General features: G+C 41.1%; 1 protein-coding gene across 5 annotated transcripts in view; it reads right to left on the bottom strand.

Annotated features, from left to right (window-relative positions):
* Positions 1-20,009, bottom strand: part of SON (SON DNA and RNA binding protein) — a 41,751-nt gene that overhangs the window by 17,524 nt on the left and 4,218 nt on the right. For all 5 annotated transcript variants that reach the window (XR_012777947.1, XR_012777948.1, XM_075517815.1 and 2 more), the window contains exons 3-6: positions 8,736-19,643; positions 7,034-7,194; positions 4,567-4,707; positions 2,576-2,764 (exon numbers count right to left, since the gene is read on the bottom strand). Coding sequence is in view for 3 of the 5 variants with exons in the window: in XM_075517815.1 (XP_075373930.1) it covers positions 2,576-2,764; positions 4,567-4,707; positions 7,034-7,194; positions 8,736-19,643 (11,399 nt within the window). In the remaining 2 variants the exon portion in view is untranslated. The remainder of the gene's footprint in view (positions 1-2,575; positions 2,765-4,566; positions 4,708-7,033; positions 7,195-8,735; positions 19,644-20,009) is intronic.

Here is a 20,009-nt window from a genome sequence, read left to right as displayed (position 1 = left end):
CAATACACATAGGCATGCAAGTAGTCCACTGAAACCACATTGGGACCACTCACATACTTAAACATACATGTGTACTTTAATGCTTTACCGGACTGGGGCCTATTAGTAGATACCCTGGTTAGTTAGAATTCCCATACACTTTCCCCACATGGTCAGTCACCATTTTGGAGACCATCATGGCTTTGTATTATGTCAAGACACTCGATGGCAGCTTTGGATCTTGAAAAAAAAATCTCTGCTTGAAGTATGAAAAGTTGTTATTATTTAGTCAAGTAAAACAGTTTCAAGTTCAGCATGCTATTCTCCGTAAAAGTTCTGCCTTTCCAATCCTGACTTTTAATAACATTTTCCCCACAGACACAAACCACAAATATTGAAGCAAGAAGGAAGAGACTGACAATAGAAAGCAGGCTTTTTTGACATTCTTCGTAGGTCCACCAATACACCAAATGCATTTACTACCATTTTTAGACCACGACGGCTTCTCTGCATAATAGTCACCTGTGTATACTCCAAACTTAAATACAACACTTCAACTCTATACTTTCAGACTTTCAAATACAGCTTCTTTCTCATAGGCTTCTCTGGCTTCTAGAGACATGCCGATACTTCAGATTACTCAAGACTTTTTCCTCCATCTCCTACTACCACAAACTATATTAAGAGCATAATGTTTTATTAAAACAATTTGTAAGATATTAGCAGGGCCATTTCAGACTGCTTACTCCTGTAACTAATTCTGTGACTTGAATAAAAACATAAAAATAAAACCAATTACGTATTTTTTTAATGTCAATATAGACTTGTATCAGAATTGTCACAATCACATTTCAAAATTAGCAACAATGAATGGAGGTAAATTATATGTCAAGGTTTCTGAGGATCCAAGCACACTCCCCCACTACCCTACTCCAACAGCAAGGGAGCTTATCTGGCTCATTTTGCTCAAAGGAAGCCATTTCATCCACAAAGAGTCTTCATAAGCATTTAAAAAATTAAGCAGAGAAGCACTCTGTTACCTTTCAGACTCCCTGGGGAAACATACAGGGATTCTGCTACTACAAGAGTATTCCTGTATTTCAAAATTAAGGATTGCCAAACCCAAGGGGAATGTATGCTCTGCTGTCAGCTAATGACCCTTGAAATCACCCTTAACACAAACCAAGTTAAGGTAAATGCAAATAAAAATATTTATTTACAAAATATAAAAACAGACAACATTTGTTACAAGCATTTTATAAAGATATACATGACAGAAAGGAAAGAAAGTTATGTTTAATATATTTACTCCAATGTAAATTTTAAGGCCTCTTCTACATAATCAATACACAAACCATCAGTGCATAGCTAACCCAGTTTGTCCAAGACATAAGCCTAGCGTCGTTGGCAACCTGGATGCAGACATCTATAGAGCTTGCCTGAACTATGAGCATATCATTAACCATTTGAAGGACAAGACTTTTAACCACCTGGTAAAAACACGGCCAAATGTTAGTATACAATGTTTCTATGCTATGGACTTTTTACATATACACTAGTAACTGGGAATGACATTCTGCACAAACATTTCGGAATGTTTGTCATCTTAGTGGTTCATGACAAAGACCAAACGGCAGTTACAATCTACACTGAGGGAAAAATTAATTGGGTGCCTGACCATCAAACTCTGAGGTATACTGTGAAAATGTCTGTTGAATGAGTTATATTCACTGTGCTTTTGGTGCTGTAAAAGACACAGAAGAAAATACCTGCTATGCTTCAGGAAGTGAATTGTACAATCTTTAAAAGTTCTTGGAAAACAAAATGCACCAAGTGGAAAGATTGTTTCATCAGAAATTGATGCCAAGGCTTTTTTGTTTATTTGCTTTGAAAGGTATAAGAACAAGTCTTCAGATGGAGTGAGGTTAAGATCAACTTGAAAAAATTTACATCTGCCTTAAATATTTAATTTACTTAATTACAAAACCCCCACAAACTATCCTTTTGAAGACATTTTGAGGGGGAAAACATTTGCTTTTCTTTTTTAGTTTATTATACATGCAATTAGATTTTCCTTTGGAAGGCCACACGGAAGACAACTATGTAAGAAAATGTGACTGTAAAGCTAAAAATTTAGTAGATACATCCAGATGAAATGGCAGTTCTAGAAACTACTTTCAGATCTATTTTTAATGGATTATATTTCAATGCAATGTTATTGCTCTAAGATTGGTAGGACAATTTTAATTATTATTAAATTTGTAATTATGAAAGTCTCAACTTAGGGTATTAACCTCTGCAGGAAACTGGACAAGAAATTTGTTTTTCATCTTCAAGCAAAAGTTTAAATTCTATTGAGACAAAGAAGTCACTAGTTGACAAAAGCACACAGTATGGGTGCAGGTTGCTTTCATCATTGCCCACGTGAGCACGGCAACCAAATTTGAAGACCACAGCAGTTCAGATAATTAGCTTATTGAAGTGTTAGATACTACCTATGTACGCGTTTTTTTTTCACAGACTGCAATTTGATACCAGACTGACCAGGTAACGGTTTTGGTTTTCTTATATGATATGCTTTCCTTCCCTTCCTTACCTCAATGGATGGTTTGGGGAAAACATCATCCTTGCTGTCTTCTTTGCCTTTTTCAACTGGAACCCACTCTCCATAGACACTATCTGCTTCTTTTTTCCTATGTTGAGACCCAGATGAAACAGGAAATTCTTTTGAAAGGCTGACCTGATTTTTTGGTTGTGGTGGTGGTGCTGGTTTTATGCTGGGAGTCTTAAAGAAATAAAATTAGAAAAAGTTAAAACTTGAAAACACACAATACAACATGTCTTTGAGAAATGATTTATTGCATATACTTGGTATTTTAAGTTTTCATAAAACAGTCATCCTTCTTACTAACATCAAACTGAAAGCCTTTATAACAAATCATTTTAGCACAGCCCTAGAAACACACAAGTGAGGAACAAATTGCAGTATAGGAGAAGATGAAACAGCTAGAAGCTAAAAATCACTTATATCAGTTTCAGCAGCAAAAAATACGCAAAACCTCACTCCGACAATTAACCTCTCTGCTTTCCCTCCACCCCATCATAAAGAGAACGATCTTAATCTGCCACACATGCATTTTGTAATGGAAAGCTCCAAAATAAAAATCCTGGGCAGCAAAAAACATCAGCTGCAATATCCACATGATGATAAAAAGCTCTAGATTACTATACGTAGAAAGCAATTTTCAACATTTTGTTTTCTAGTTTTTGATTATTTTTTAATAGCAGCATGAATCTCAAAGAAAAATAAGTCTATGTGCTTGTTTTCCTTAGAAAGTATTTCTAATATATTAAGAGTCTGCAGAAATCTCTGACAGGTTCCTCTAAGGGGAAAACAGAGCCCAGACAGCTCACAATGCTGGGTAAACTCCTACTATCAAAGGAATGGGAATGGTAGTAACACTAGAATCCAGAAAGAATGGAAAGAATGATACTAAAACGGTCAAAACTGTGGAAAACAGGCAGACCAGCCCATAACTACTAAAGAACATTCCTCTTTGGAGCCTGTACAGAATCCCAAGGTTTCTTGAGTTTCATCGTACCACTTTCTAATGGTACAACATAAAGTATAAATCTATTTCTACCTTACATCTTACGCAAATATGCATTACTGCTTATTTTGTGTATGCCACAAGCTATATGTACATAGAAATATAAATGCTATTTATATTTTCACTTAGCATATTAATACTTTTATAGTACTTTATACCCTGAAAAATCAGAGCAGACTTTCATGGGCACAAAAACCCCCAAAGATACAACTATTAAAAAAAAAAATCTAGCCAAATTCTAATCCATGCTTCAAAGCATATGACTCCCAGATGCATTTAAAGAAACACTCCCTCATTTTATTCCTTCCAACATGCTCATACCCAGAAAGTGTCAACACAAGCTCCAGAGTCAAAAGCAGTCCCCTAAGGAGGGGGTTTAATGGGACATTTAAGCCCTCTTAGTAACAGGCAACATCAGTGATCCTCATCCTTAACACAGCATTTACTTCTCTATTGGCTAATCTCAAAACTAACAGAACTTTTTTCTCCTTTAGTGAACACTTGAGATCTACTGAAGCAGCAGACATACAAGATTTGGAGTCTGCACAAAGTTGATGGCATCATCTTATTTAGAAAACCTCAAAACTCTTTTAAAATTTTGTTAGGGGTTTTTTGTTTGTCTTTTAAAGAAAAACAATGCTGTTCCAAAAGCACTTCCCAATTCCAATGCGGTTTGTAAATTCATACTGATATTTTTGCAATGAAAAAGTGAAGTAAAACCAATCCTCTTTATGTTATTTAAGCTTTAAAAGCTGCAAAGACATCAATGAAAAAAAAACTAGTTTCAATCCAATTATGGGAACAACCACAATTTCATAGACTGCAGGCAAGTTTCTTATTGTACCAAGGGTACTTTTAACAACACCCCAGCACAATTTCACCAAGGTTATCAATCCCTGTTTAATTTCTGTCAAATTACTTGCATTATTTAAAAATAACCACAATTTAAAATATTGAAAATAAAAGAAGTACTCACACTTAAATTGAAAAAAATAGGTTTGGGTTCACTGAGCTTAAAAGGATGATTATAGAAAGGACGTTCTTCCTCCTCTTCATCAGAAACATGAGGTTTGTTCACTATCACATCATCTGTGCTTTGAGCAATCTTCTTGCATTTCTTAAAAAAAAAAAAAAAAAAAAAGACATGACAGCTCTGAATAAAACGGGACTCTCAACCAAAACATACAAAAAGAACATTTTTACAAAAAAGTGGGTTTTTTTCTAAAGCAGGAGGTATAATCTGAGAAAATCTTTTACCAATGTCATCAATATATGTACTTTTGACATTTTACACACATTACCAAACACCTACCTAGGTTTGCTAGGCACTCATGCAGTGTATAATTTCACAGACATAAGATTTCAGCAGCATGCTGTGAAACTTGCTACACAGTGCTAGTTGCAGAATGTGAGTCTAAGGCTGCAAACATTCCAGAGTAGGAACTCACTGGTTGTTTGGCATCCCACATAACTAACACATTGTAATCTGATAGAAACATCAGTATAACTCACAAAACTACTACACAGGAAAACCTAAGAATCAATAATTACTAATTCCAAGTTCCACTGGTAGTGCAGGGACCTAGTCAGAAGCAATGGCTCCAAAAGATCTCAGATTTCTTCTGAAATATTTTGACTTTGGCCAGGTATGCAAGACATCCCCATTTTCTATTCATCAGAAGTTGAATATAAAACATGCAAGTGCTATGGGGAAACTGCAGTCAAATGAGAAGAGAACCTCCAGGGAAAAAAAAAAAAAGTTGGGGGGGAGAAGACATTCTAGAGAGGCTAGAATTTTATGATGAAAAACTCTTTACTGATCATGGTGATCTGCACTGAGTCTTTACCAGTAGCAACTATAACTTAGTCCAAAATGCATTTGAGAACATTATAGCTAGCATCATGCTTCTGTTATGTCCCCATTCATTAAAAGTATACTTACAAAACTTACAAGACATCTGAGGACATAATATTTGAGGAAATAATACCAGCAAAGAGAAGCCATCATCTGATTTGATTCTATTTCAAGTTCATACCATTGTAAGTCACACCTGTCTGATGACCTGATTGTTGGCATATAAAGAGCAAACAGGCAGCTCCATCACTAAAAATCAAGACACACTGATGGCACTGTTCTCATCAGTCCTTATTTAAAAAAAAAAAAAAAATAATAATTACTGCGCTCTCCTGTGCTAAGACGCCTCCAAACAATGACTGAAGCACATTCTTTAGGCAACAGGAAAAGCCTGCACTATTTGGAAAGCTAATCAACAAAATGTATTATCTATAGTTATTAGCTGGCTCCCAACTAATTGGAAGCAGTTTGTCCAGTTTGCAGGTTACATTGCAGAGAGGAAAGACAACACAGCTAGCTTTGCAAGAAGCTGAACAGGAGGCTCTGGAAGGGTTCTCCACTTGGGCACACTACCATACGACAATGGCCTGGACTGCTCCTGTGGCCAATTTTGATTCAATGGAACAGGAACATTGCCCAACATATTCCCACAGTTGGAAAGGGCAAGGAAGGGGCAGATTTTGGGATTCCAGATTAGCACTAGCTACACTGGATCTTGGTCAGGTTACAAGAAGAACCACTTAAGATGTCTGGACAGTGTATATGCACAACCTCAGCTTTTTTACTAACAAGTACTTCTGCTTCCACTAGCCCACACACAACTAAGAGTTACTTTTCAGCAATTTGATATTGCTTAATTTCAGATGTTAGTTCCATAAATAGGTATTTCAGACCTGTCACAACGATACAATTTTATTTAAAAAAAAAAAAAAAAAAAAAGGCGAGCAGCACTTTTTTTTCCCCTCCATTCCGAATTTTCTCTCGTTTTTGGGGAAAAAAAAAAGTCAGGGGAAATTAGCAAATTGAACAAGGTGACATTACTACAGTAAAAGGACAAGTAGCAATTTTTTTCCCCACAATCAGAACAAAAACATCCCATTTGTAGACTTGAACTGCCAATGGGATAGAATTGCAACAGTAATTCTCTAAAAATATCTTAGAGTGCATATTAAAACATATAGAACTACGTGAAGTAGGCACTAGACTTTTAACCCAGAGATAACATTGTTAAATGTGAAATTCACTAACAAAAGTAAAAACATAAATAAGTAACACCACCAGAACCAAAAACTAGAAGTGAAAGCTTTGGTTTTATTAACAGGATTGCAAGGAGAACTACCAATGTGTATAAAATTAGAACAGAATCAAAACCAAAGCAGAAGAATTGCAAAATAATTGGATTTCATGCATTTCCATGGAATTAAAAAGCCTGTTTTCATGACTTAAAAAAACCCAACTGTGTAGACAATAAGGGCTAAAACCACAAGCCAGCTTACACACGAATCAAGTACATAGAATGGCAGCTTGCCTAAAGTCACGAAAACCCTATTTGCTTATTTTCAGGTCTGATACTGTTGTTCTCGCTTACCTCAGTGAGCTCCTTTAGCGTATCTCTTGATGACTTCTGATTGGCTTTGTCGTCTTTCTTTTGAGACAACAAAGGCATCAGGCTTGGTGGTAAGGGAACACCAGACTTAGCACACATGGCGGCTGCATTAGCTTTAGCTATTTCAAGTAGCTGGGCCTTGTCTAAAAAAAAAATATTTTTTTTAATAAGAAAAATTATTTTTACAGATTCTTGTTTTAGTAAGAAATAAGCATTTCTGGCAGACTAAACAAAGTACGAAGAGAAAACGCAAGATTTTACCTACACTGTGCATTTTTATGTTCTGTGAAAATAACTAAAATGGTACTTAGTTGCTCTTGACATTTTAAAATTTGGTCTACTCAACAGGCAAGTGAAATTGCAAATTTTTCACAAAGCACGGGAGTCCAAATTACAGCACTCAAAATCCTCCAAACCACAGAAGTTCTGATGCCTATTCTACTTCACTGATTCATTCTAGTTTTGGAAATACTGGGTCATTTCTACACAGCATAAATTCCAAGTTTACTTCCTAGCTATCTCTGAAAAGCATTCAAAGGTCTTGAGGAAGTCCCCTCAAGTCCCCCAGTACGTAGCCTGAAAGCTACTGAAAGCCTAAACCAACAAACAGAAAAACATAAGCATTGAATAAAATGTGCACTTGCGTAAAATACAATTACACGCAAAACTGTTAAAAAAAAAACCAGTATTTTGCTTTATTAAGGAAAAAAGCACACGTGGCCCTATCACAGAAATAGGGAATGAAAATAAAATACATCTTATCTGATCTGCCAGTGTGCAAATAAATGAGTTAGCACTATCTCTGCAAGCATATAGCTTTACAAAAATCCTAAAAGGACAACATTCCTTTACTTCTTAAGCAGTAAAAGTATATAGGTACAGACTTGCTGCATAATCAAAGCATGAAGGCAGATTCAAGGATGCTCATTAATTCTCATGTTCTGTACAAAAATATGTCTCTGGTAGAGGGGCTTCCAGGGTAAATTTATGAGACAGGACTAAAAGGATCAGAACCTGAGGTCCACAAAAGGAGGCTTCCTCACACACTGTACAAGAGCCCGTCTCTCAAAATTAAAACCTTCTTTCTCCTTATGTAACTTACTACCTAAGGAAACTACAAGGCCTCCCTTCCTCCAGTCACAGAGAAAAGATGCAGTTCATTAGGATTTGTTGTTTTCCAATCAGCTGGGTCTGGGAATATTTTCAGAAACGAGACTCCCTTCCCATTAAGTTTTTACCATGGCAAAGAGGCAAGACAGACTGATGGAAACAAGGATTACAGCTGACAACAGAGCTAAGAACTCTCCAACTGGCACTTACTTTCAAATGTTCTTTCATGCCCAATTTCTTCTCAGGAAAACTAGAAATTCCCAAGTTCCTTACAGAGTACTTGGCCTTTACTATTACAACGAACAGTGTTCCTCAAGACTGCAACATACTACCTTTGTATAAAAGCTCTATACCCAAGATATAACCTGCTCTAAATACACTTTCATCCAAGTGGTAAGCACTGATTCAGCTCCAACATAAAAGTTCCTTTTGGAAGTCACTGCCTAAAAGTAATGCACAAAACGACTTCCAAGAAATCCCTTGTGAATGCTACAGAGATATGTTGAAATAAGACTATGTAAATGACTTAGTATCACCTAACCATGGAACTACTGAAAATAAAATTGTCACTCACCCAAGTCTGTAAGACGTTTAGGTGACCTGCTTGAAAATCGTTCCGATGACCTCGACCTACGACGATCAGGTGATCTGCTGTATCTTCTTCTCCCTGAAGATCTTGATCGCCGTAGTCGAATTGGTGACCTACTAGAGCTCCGTCTTCTTCCTCTTGACCTTGATCGTCTTTGACGAATAGGTGTTCGACTCCTGCTCCGTAATCTGAGTGATATTCTACGATCTCTTGAATCTGATCTTCTTCTTCTTCTCTCAGTAGATCTCGATCTGTTTCTCTGAGATCTCTTACGCCTGTCTCTTGATAAGGAACGCCGCCTTCTTGATGCTGACCTTGACCTACTCCTCCTTCTATGCCTTGAACGTGACAATGAGCTAGACCGAGAGCGACGATTAGATTTTGATCTTGATGCTCTTCTCCGTGTTACTGATCTGGAGCGATTCCGTCTAGAGCGAGATTCTGTATCGTATCTCTGGGATCTGCGCTGAGAAGACCTGGAGCGTCTGCTTCTAGACCTCCGTGAAGATTCTTTGTCTGCTGTTTTTTCAACAGATTTGGATCGACTCCTTTGGCGAGCAGTGGACCTGGAGCGTCTACGTCTAGACCTCCGCGAAGACTCTTTGTCTGCTGCTTTTTCAACAGATGTTGATTGACTCCTTTGGCGAGCAGTGGACCTGGAGCGTCTACGTCTAGACCTCCGTGAAGATTCTTTGTCTGCCGTTTTTTCAATAGATGTGGATCTACTCTTCTGGCGAGCAGCAGACCTAGAACGTCTACGTCTAGATCTTCGTGAAGACTCTTTGTCTGCCGCTTTTTCAACAGATGTGGATCGACTCTTTTGGCGAGTAGGAGATTGTGAGCGTCTGCTTATAGATCTTCGTGAAGACTCTTTGTCAGATATTTTATCAACAGATTTGGATCTAGATTTTTCACGTTCAGAAGACTCAGAACGCCTACTTTCAGCTAAAAAGGAAGAGTCCTGTTCCTCCAGCCTCTCAAGAGGCATGGAATCCTGTTTATCTTCATCTGCCAAAGAGGGCTCCACATCCTCACCCTCTTCACCAGTGGTAGACCTTGACTCATGGTCATCTGACGATGTGGAGTCTCTTCGTTCAGCTGTCAAGGAGGGCTCCACATCATCTACTTCTTCACCAGTGGTAGACCTTGATTCACGTCCATCAGGGGATGTGGAACGCCTGTGTTCAGTTGTCAAAGAGGGTTCCATATCCTCTACTTCTTCACCGGTGGTAGACCTTGACTCATGCTCGTCTGATGATGTGGAATCTCTTCGTTCAGCTGTCAAGGAGGGTTCCATATCTTCCACATCTTCACCAGCAGTAGACCTCGACTCATGTTCATCTGAGGATGTGGAGTGTCTACGTTCAGCTGTCAAAGAGAGCTCCTGGTCCTCTGCTTCTTCACCAGTGGTTGACCTTGACTCACGTCCATCAGGAGACATGGAGCGCCTATGTTCAGCTGTCAAAGAAGGTTCCAAATCCTCTATTTCTTCCCCAGTGGTAGACCTTGACTCATGGTCATCAGAGGATGTGGAGTGTCTACGTTCAGCTGTCAAAGAGGGCTCCCTATCTTCTATATCTTCACCAGTGGTAGACCTCGACTCATGCTCATCAGAGGATGTGGAGTCTCTTCGTTCAGCTGTCAAGGAGGGTTCAGCATCCTCTACCTCTTCCCCAGTGGTAGACCTTGACTCATGCTCATCAGAAGACACAGAGCATCTACGTTCCATTGTCAAAGGCTGCTCCAGATACTCTCCTTCTTCACCAATGCTAGATCTTGACTCATGCTCATCAGGGGATGTGGACCGCCTGTGTTCAGATGTCAAAGAGGGCTCCAGATCATCCATTTCTTCATCTATGGTAGATTTCTGGTCATGGCCCTCAGGAGACACAGATCGTCTATGTTCAGAAGTCAAAGAGGACTCTAGACCCTCTTCCTCCATGGGAGATTTCAGCTCATGACCTTCCTGATATGAGGATGTGGAATGTCTACGTTCAGGTATCAAAGAAGGCTCTAGATCCTCTGTTTCTTCACCAGGGCCAGATTTCACACTATAGCCATCAGGGGACATGGAACATGCACTTTCAGGCATTACAGAAGGCATTGCATCATCCATTTTTTCAACAGGGATGGATTTCAAGTCACTGTCATCAGGGGACATGGAGGCTCTATCATTTAGCGTCAAAGGTTCGAGAGCATCTCCTTTTCCAACAGTGGGGAATCTCAACTCCTGCCCATCAGGGGATGCTGCACATTCATTTTCAGGTGTTGGAGAAAGCTCCCGCACATCTGCTTTTTGAACAGCGGTGAATCTTACCTCCTGGCTCTCGAAAGACAAAAGATGGTCATTTTCAGATGTCAAAGAAGAATCCCTATCCTCAGTTTTCTCAGCGTGAGTCAATCTTGGTTCATACTCTTCAGGGGACAGAGCATGTTCATTTTCAGGTGTGAGAGAAGGTTCCTTAGCCTCTACTTTTTCAGCAGGGCTAGACTGCAGCTCCTGACCTTCAGGGGACATGGCACATTCACCTTCTGACATCAAAGACAACTCCTGCACCTCTGTTTTTCCAACAACAGTAGACTGCAACTCCTGGCTATCAGTGGACATTGAACTTTCACTTTCAGAAGTTTCAGAAGGTTCCTCCATTTCTTCTTTTTCCACAGGACTGGATCTCAAATCATGGCCTTCAGGAGATACATCATACTCATTTTCAGAGAGCAAAGAACACTCTTGCACCTCTGCTTTTTCAGTAAGAGCAGAGACCAACTCCTGCCCTTCGGGGGATGCAGCATATTGACTGTCTGATATTAGCGAAGGCTCCTGCACCACTGTTTTTTCAGCAAGGGTAGACTGTAATCCTTGGCCTTCAGGGAAGATGGCATATTCACCGTCAGATGTCAGAGAAGGCTCCTGCACCTCTTTTTCAGCAGGGCTGGCTGTCATCTGCTGGCCCTCAGGAGATACAGCATATTCATTTTCAAACATCAGAGAACACTCCTGTACCTCTGTTTTTTCAGCAAGGGAAGATGGCAATTCATGATCATCAGAAGACACAGCATATTCATTGTCAGGTACTACAGAAGCCTCCTGCATCTCTACCTTTTCAGGAGAGCTAGATCTCAAGTCCTGGCCCTCCCAAGATACAGCATATTCATTTTCAGACGTGAGAGCAGCCTCTTGCACTTCTATCTTTTCAACAGAGGGTGACCGCAACTCCTGGGTCTCAATGGACACTGAACATCTTTCTTCAGACATCCGATAAAGTTCCCGCATCTCTGTTTTTTCAGCAGGGGTTGATGTCAGCTCTGGGCCATCAAGCCCTATTGTGTATTCATTTTCAGACATTTGAGAAGGCTCCTCTACCTCAACTTTTTCAAAAGGGGTGCATGTCAACTCACCATCAGAAGAAACAGAACATCTGCTCTCCAGCATAAGAGGTGGCTCCTGCACCTGTATTTCTTCATCATAGGCAGATCTCAACTTGTGGCCATCAGGGGATGCAATGCATTTCAGCTCAGATGACTTTCGCACCTCTACATTTTCAGCAGGGATAGGTCTCAATTCATGACTATCAGGCAACAGGAAAAGCCCACCTTCAGATGTCAGAGAAGTCACTGGGGTCTGTAGTTTTTCAGTAGGTGTGCTTACTGATTCACAAACATCAGCAGACTTGGAGAACCCACTTTCCAGTGGGAGAGGAGACTTCTGTATCTCAATTTTTTCAACTGCAGTGGATGTCAATTCATACCCTTCAGGGAAGACAGAACACCTAAGCTCAGATGCCAATGACAGTTCTGCACCTTCTGTTTTCTCAAAGTAATTGTGTTTTGATTTATGGCCATCATGACATACAGAAATTCCACTTTTGGACATCAAGAAAGATCCTGTACCCTCTATTTTTCCAGCAGGCAGGTACCTCGAATCATGCCTTTCAGAAGATTCAGAGCAGTCAATTTCAAGTACTTGTGAAAGTGTCGGACCATCTAAATCTTTGTCAACAGATGATCTGGACTCATGAGCTTCAGAAGACTTGCAGCTTTGTCCCACACTTGTCAGTACAACTTCCTGCATTTTTTCAAAAGATGATGCTGAAATGAGGTCATCTGAGAGCTCAACAGGACCACACTCAGATGTCAGGGAAGCATCTGGAGCCTTGACTTTTTCAACAGATAAAGATCTTTGTTCATTTCCATCAGGTGACTTGAAGGACCCACCTTCAGGTATCAATGGTAGCTCCTCTATTTGTGTAGCAAAGCTGGATCCCGATTCATGTTCATCAGGAGACTTGAAGCATCCACTGTCACAAGCCAGAGAAGGCTCCTGCATCTGGCCCTTTTCAACAGGCAAGGACGCAGACTCACAGGCATCAGGGAACGCAGAGCATGTAACTTCAGGTGCTAGAAAAGACTTCTGAGTCTCTACTGTTTCACAAGATAGTGACCTTGACTCAGGGCTGTCAGCCAACTTGGAAGACTCACTTTCAGGTACTTGCAGAAACTTCTGAAGCTCTGTTTTTTCAACGGGGATATGTCTCAATTCATGACCATCAGGCAAGTCAGAGAGTATGCTTTCAGACACCAGAGAAGTGCCCTGAACCTCCGTTCTTCCGGAGGATGAGGAGATTGTCTTGTAATCATCAGAAGATACAGAGCATCCACTTTCAAGTGTCAGAAGAGGCTCTGGACCCTCTATTTCTTTGAGAGAGGTAGATCTCAACTCATCTTCATGGGGTGCAGAGAGCTGAAATTCTGTTACCGAAGAAGTTTCTGGATCTCCCCTTCTTTCAACAGATGAGGATGTTGACTTGGATGCGGAGTATGTAAGTTCAGGTAGTGATGAAGACTCCAGTGCCACTGCTTTGTCAGCTGATCCATCTTCTGATGTCACAGAAAGCTCTGAAACCTGTGTTTTTTCCACAGGCATGGATCTCAATTCCTGGTCATCTGGGGTTTTGGAGCTATCAAATTCAGACATCACAGTGGGCTGCAGACCTGCTGTTTTTTCAATAGACGAGGAGCTTTCCTCAAGACTATCAAAAGTTTTGGAAAATCCACCTTCAGATGCTGGCGGCAGCTCTGGGCCGTTTATTCTTTCAACAGACAAAGCTACTGACATGGGACCATTAGAGGATTTGGAAGAGCTGCCTTCACTTGCAAAAGAAGATTCAGGAACTTCAGCTTTTTCAAGGCATTTGTTTGACTCCTGAAGTTCAGAAGACTCCACACGCTTGCTACTGGACTTTACTGAGGATAACTTACTCTCTCTTTTTTCTATAGATTTGGACCTTGACTTAACACTATCAGAGGACTTGGAACGTTTCCGTTTGGATTTTTTTGAAGATTCCTTGCGCTTTTTTTCAACAGACCTAGACCTAGACTTGTAACGTTCAGAAGATTTTGAGCGGCGACGCTTAGATTTTCGTGAGGACTCCTTCTTTTTTTCCACTGATTTGGATCTAGACTTGTAACGGTCAGAGGACTTTGAGCGCTGACGTTTAGACTTCCGTGATGATTGCTTTCGATCTCTTTTTTCTACTGATCTGGATCTAGACTTGTAACGGTCAGAGGACTTTGAGCGCTGACGTTTAGACCTTCGCAGAGATGCCTTCCGACCTCTCTTCTCAACAGATCTTGACCTAGATTTCGAACGATCAGAGGAACCGGACCCTCTGTGTCTGAACCTCCACGAGTATTCTTTGCCCCCTCTCTTTTCTGAAGACCTGGATCTAGATTTAGAACGATCAGAGGACCTGGAACGTCTGCGGCGGGATCTCCAGGAGGACAACCTGCTCCCCCTCTTTTCCACTGACCGTGATTTAGACCTGTAGCGGTCAGATGACCTGGAACGTCTACGCCCAGACCTTCGGGAGGACAGTCGCTTTTCCACTGACCTGGACTTAGACCTGTAGCGGTCAGATGACCTGGAACGTCTGCGCCCAGATCTTCGAGAGGACAGTCGCTTTTCCACTGACCTGGACTTAGACCTGTAGCGGTCAGAAGACCTGGAACGTCTGCGCCCAGACCTTCGGGAGGACAGTCGCTTTTCCACTGACCTGGACTTAGACCTGTAGTGGTCAGAAGACCTGGAACGTCTGCGCCCTGATCTTCGGGAGGACAGTCGCTTTTCCACTGACCTGGACTTAGACCTGTAGCGGTCAGAAGACCTGGAACGTCTACGTCTGGACCTTCGGGAGGACAGTCGCTTTTCCACTGACCTGGATTTAGACCTGTAGTGGTCAGACGACCTGGAACGTCTACGTCTGGACCTCCCAGAGGACAATCTGCTCCCTCTCTTTTCTGCTGATCTGGATTTAGACCTGTAATGGTCAGACGACCTGGAACGTCTGCGCCTGGACCTCCGGGAAGACACTCTTCTCTCTCTCTTTTCCACAGATCGGGATCTAGATTTGGAATGCTTTTTTCGGGAATCTGAATAGTTTCTGCTCCTAGAACGTGCTCTCTTAGAGGTCAAGCGCCTGGAAGTAGAACGCGACCTTGATTTTTTCTTCCGCTTCCTAGACCTGGACTGAGACTTGGAGCGACTCCTTTTTTGTTTCTTTGCATCATGTTTTTTATCACTGCTTCTATGGCTACTTTTTTCAATAACTTTCTCAAGTCTCATCAGGGTCTCCCTCATTCGTGCCGCCACATCAGGTTGCACATCAGATGTTTCTGAATCTCTTTTCTCTGACTCCTGTTCTGGAGTTGCTTCTTTGACAGCCTCAGCCTGTGGAATGACTTCCGACTGGCTTGCCTCTGCCACAAGTACTGGAACTTCTTCTGTAACAGTCTCAGGTACTGGCGCTGCTTCCAAATCTTTTGTCTCTGCCTCCAACTCCACAGCTGCTTCTGCATCTTTCAGATCTACAACAGTCTCAGGAAGAGGAGCTGTTTCCAAATCTTTTGTTTCTGCCACGTGAGCTGGAGCTGCTTCCAACTGTTTTGTGTCTCTGATTATTTCAGATTCAGGAGTCTCTGCTGAATCTTTTTCATCTGCTGCATGTGAAGAACTAAAAACTGTTTCTACTATTAAAGGCTCAGATGCTTGAGTTTGCTCCGCATCTTTCTTCTCAACCAGTATCTCGCATTCCTGAGCTTGACCTGGAGCTCTCACATCCTCCATTTGTTGACCCTGCACCCGTTCTGCATATTGTACCTCTGCTGCCACTTCATGTTCCAGTGTTGTTTCCAGATCTTTCACGTCCCCTGGTTTTGGAATTGCTTCAGAAGTTTTAATTTCAGCAGCACTCAAGATTTCTGGAGCCTCTTCTGTACTCTTCCATTCTGCAGCAGGTTTTGCTTCTAGAACTGCTTGCAAATGTTCTTGCCTTTCAGTGTGCAAAGATTCTGGAACAGCTTCTGAAACAACTTCTAAAACATTAATTGTCCCCACATTTCCAGACTTTTGGGAAGTTTCCAAACCTTGGATATCCATGTGTACCTCAGGCTCTTCAACTGTTTCAGACCCTTTCACCTGTACTGTTGCAGACTCTTTCATACTTTCCAACAACCTCACTTCTCTAGCTTCTGATGCTGGCTCCAAATATTTTGCTTTCACTGCTTTCTCAATTTCTGAAGCTTCTTCCAAATCTTTTACATTGATAAGCGAGGGCTCATTTTTTTTTGTGCTTGTCTTCCTTGTTGCAATTATATATTCTACAGTAGGTCCCTGAGTTCTCACATCTGTCAAAATCTTAGATTCCAAAGCTCCTTTCGAGTTTCTCACTTCTGACACTATTTCTGATGCCACACTTTTTTCTTCCACTCTGGGTAAAGACTCTAATACTGCTTCTGAATGACCTACTATTTGTTCCTGTACAGATTTTGAACTTGTTTCTAAAGTTTGCACCATCACTGTTTGCATGGATTCTAGTATTGCTTCTTTGCTCCTTGCCTTTGCTTTGTTTGGATCTTCTGGAGCAACTTCAGAATGCCTCATTTCTCTAACCACCTCAGATGCCAATGTCCTTCCCAAACCTTGCATTAGTGTCCTTGTTTCAGATCCCACAACCATTTCCAAATTTTTCATCTGCATTAAGTGTGAAGTTTTTGATCTTGCTTCCACATCTTTTACCTCTGTAACTGCCTCAACTTCTGACAAGTTATCTAAACCTCTCACTTCTACAGTGGCAAAACTCATGGCTAGTTCAGAATCCTTTATCTCCCCTACCACCTCAGTTTGTGAAGTCCTTGTATGTGTCATAACCTGAGACTGTGAAATGATGGAACTCTCTGTTTTGCTTGCACCAAGAGGTTCTGCAACTGTTTCTGCATGTTTTGGTTCTCTCTCTGCTGTGGTTTTCAAATGCATCGTTCCTGCTAACGCCTCAGGCTCTCTAACTGGTTCCATGCTGACACACGCAACCACAGATTCAGGAGTCCCTTCTGATCTTTCTTCTATAGCAAGAAGTCCTGGACTTGCTTCCAAGACTTTGCTACCCATTTTGGCTTCAGAACACACATTTTCTCCTAAGCCCCTTGCCACTGCAAGGGTTCCAGGCTGCAAGACTGCTTCCAAAGCTGATATCTTTGCCATACCTACAGATGCTGGATCTCCTAAATCTCTCACACCTTTCATGTGCAGGTGTGATACAGATGTCTTCAGTTCTGTCCCAGCTGTGTCAAGGTCTGTTTCTGAATCTTTCCTTTCTGTCTCTGCTACAGGTCCTATAGTTGTTTCCAAACTTCTCACTGGTCTTACAGATCCGACTTTCATAGCTAGGAGACCTGTATCTGAGCCTGCTTCTACTCCTGCCATACTATCTAGATTTATTTCTGAACCTTTTGACACTGCTGTTGAATCTAGTGTTGCTGCTAAACCTCTTGCCAGAGTCCCACAATGCACAGCTTCTTCTGAAGCTTTCACACCTTCCATTTGCAAAGACAGTGAAGTTGTTTTCAAAGTTTTTGCTTCCACCGCAGCCAATGGTCTTAGGACTCCTCCTGGACTTTTCATGTCTTCTTTCTGCAAATACAGAGGAGTTGCTTCCAAACCTCTCACATTTGATTCACTCTCAGATCTTGATTCTCCCAGCTCCTCTGGTTGTCTCAGTAATGAAGTACCTTCTGAATCTTTTGTCTCTGTTACAGCTACAGGCTTGAAAGTAGATTCTGAAATTTTTGAAGCATTAGTATCTTCCAGTTGCAGAGTAGCTTGACTTGTTTCTCGATCTTTTACTCCTGTTGGTGCTGCAACTTCCACAGTTGCTCGTGGACCTTTAAAACCCTCCGCCATCTGGATTTCTGGAGTTGTTCGGGGAATGAAAGTCTGCACAACTGCTAAGGGTTCTAAAGTTGCTCTTAAACCTTTTGCCTCTGCAACCACATTCACATCTGTCAATTCTGCCGGAAGTGCAGATTCATGGGTTCTATCCACACTTCTTGTTTCTGTCAAGACTTTATGTTGTAGGAACACTCCTGATGCATTCAGCATTGTTGCAGGATCAGTGGTACCTTCCGTATCTTTGACTACTTCAACTGGCAGACATTCTCGAGCTGCTTTGACATCTTTTGCTGTAACACCCACAGGTTCCATGATTGTTTCCAAAGTTTTGGGCTTTACTGCAGCAATTGGCTGCAGAGTTTCTTCCAAAGCTTTCACATTTTCCACATGCACAGAGCTTCTAGCTGGTTCAATATCCTTCACTTCTGTAACAGTTCCTGGTCCCAGAGGTATTTTGGCACTTTTTATTTCCACTTGGGTCACAGCAGTCGCTGCAGATATTTTTAAAGGATGTTGCACAGATACATCTGCCTTCAAGAGATTTGAACCCTCTGTGGGGCTGCACTGCATCACTCTCAAATTATCAGACATAACTGAGGGCTTCAGGGCTGGCTCCAAAGTTCTGCTCACACCCCCTAATTCCAAAGTTCTTTCCACATTTCCCATATGCAGAGATTTTTCAGTTGCTTCTGGAATTTTCACTTCTTCCATGGCCACAGACATGTGAGCTACCTTCACAGTACTCAGATCTGCCTGGTTTGCAGATTTAGGAATTGTTGTCACATCACTTGCCAAAGACACAGATTCTGAAGTTGCTTCTAGCTCTTTTGCTCCCCCCTGTGCCACAGATTGTAAAGATGCTTCTGAATATTTCAACACCTCCATGGTCTCAGACTCAAGAGCTGTATCCAAAGCTTTTACTTCCCCAGTGCCTTTAGATTTCAGAATAACTTCTGAACCTTTTAGTACTTCTATTACCTCTGAAGCTAGAGTTGCTGCTGAATCTTTCTGAATTTCAGATTTACTGGCAACTCCAGATGGGATGTTAGACAAAGCATCATTTCCAGTATCAACAAGAACACCCTTTTCACTTGCATTAATAGCTATAGGATAAATATTTTCATGAGACTGTTTAATTTGTTCTTCTCTAGTGCAAATTTCAGTTTGAGCTATACTAGCATTTTCTTGGATATCAGATTGGCTGCCTTCTAAAGTAAATGGAGGATTTGTTGCACACAAAGTCCCCTTCTCACTTCCAAGATTTTCTGCAGATTGCTGAGAATCAGTTCTTGAATGAGAAACAAGTCCTAAAGCTTGTCTATCAAGCTCCTCACTTGCTTTTAAGCACAGTTCTTCTGGCTGCACGTGGACAGCCAGACCTGCGTCTCCAAATCCCACATGCTGTACACTCAATTTGGAGCTTGATTTCTCTGCTATCAAGTGAGAAGCAGGCTGCAAGTCTGCATGTTCTCCATGACGTGTACTCAACTTTGACTCCTTTGGCTGCTTTTTATGCTTTTTCTCTTTCTTCCTTTTCTTCTTCTTTTTCTTCTTCTTCTTGCTTTTGTGTTTCTTGTTCTTCTTTGATTTTTTCCTAGGAATTTCATCTTCAGCAGTAGAGCTTCTTTTTGTAGACTGAGTACTATTTTTCACAGTATTTTTGTCTACATCTAGAAAAAAATGATATTTTCCTTGTAAATGTTATTAAAACTACATTTTAAAAATTCTTTTAGACTACTGACCAAGTACATGGACAGAGGCACAAAAAATTTAAACTTGAAACCCATGCCTTCTTCACTAAACTACCATACACAAATAGCACATACTCCCTTTTGAGCCCTCTTACCCTTCCTCTCAGGAGTCACTTTAAGTAAAAAGAACTAATTCTTCTGTCAAAAAGTTAACCAAATCTTCTTGGTCAGCAACACAGTTCCAGTGAGAACATAACTCCTTCCAAGAAGTAGCTGAATATACTTCCACCTATATTCAAATGGGCAGTGCATTCTTCCAGGAGGCTGGAGATGTACTTTTAAACT

This window comes from Mycteria americana, chromosome 1, assembly GCF_035582795.1.
Source record: "Mycteria americana isolate JAX WOST 10 ecotype Jacksonville Zoo and Gardens chromosome 1, USCA_MyAme_1.0, whole genome shotgun sequence".
Classification (NCBI taxonomy): domain Eukaryota; kingdom Metazoa; phylum Chordata; class Aves; order Ciconiiformes; family Ciconiidae; genus Mycteria; species Mycteria americana.
Note: the sequence above shows the minus strand (reverse complement) of the source record. Positions and strands in the feature narration are given on the sequence as shown.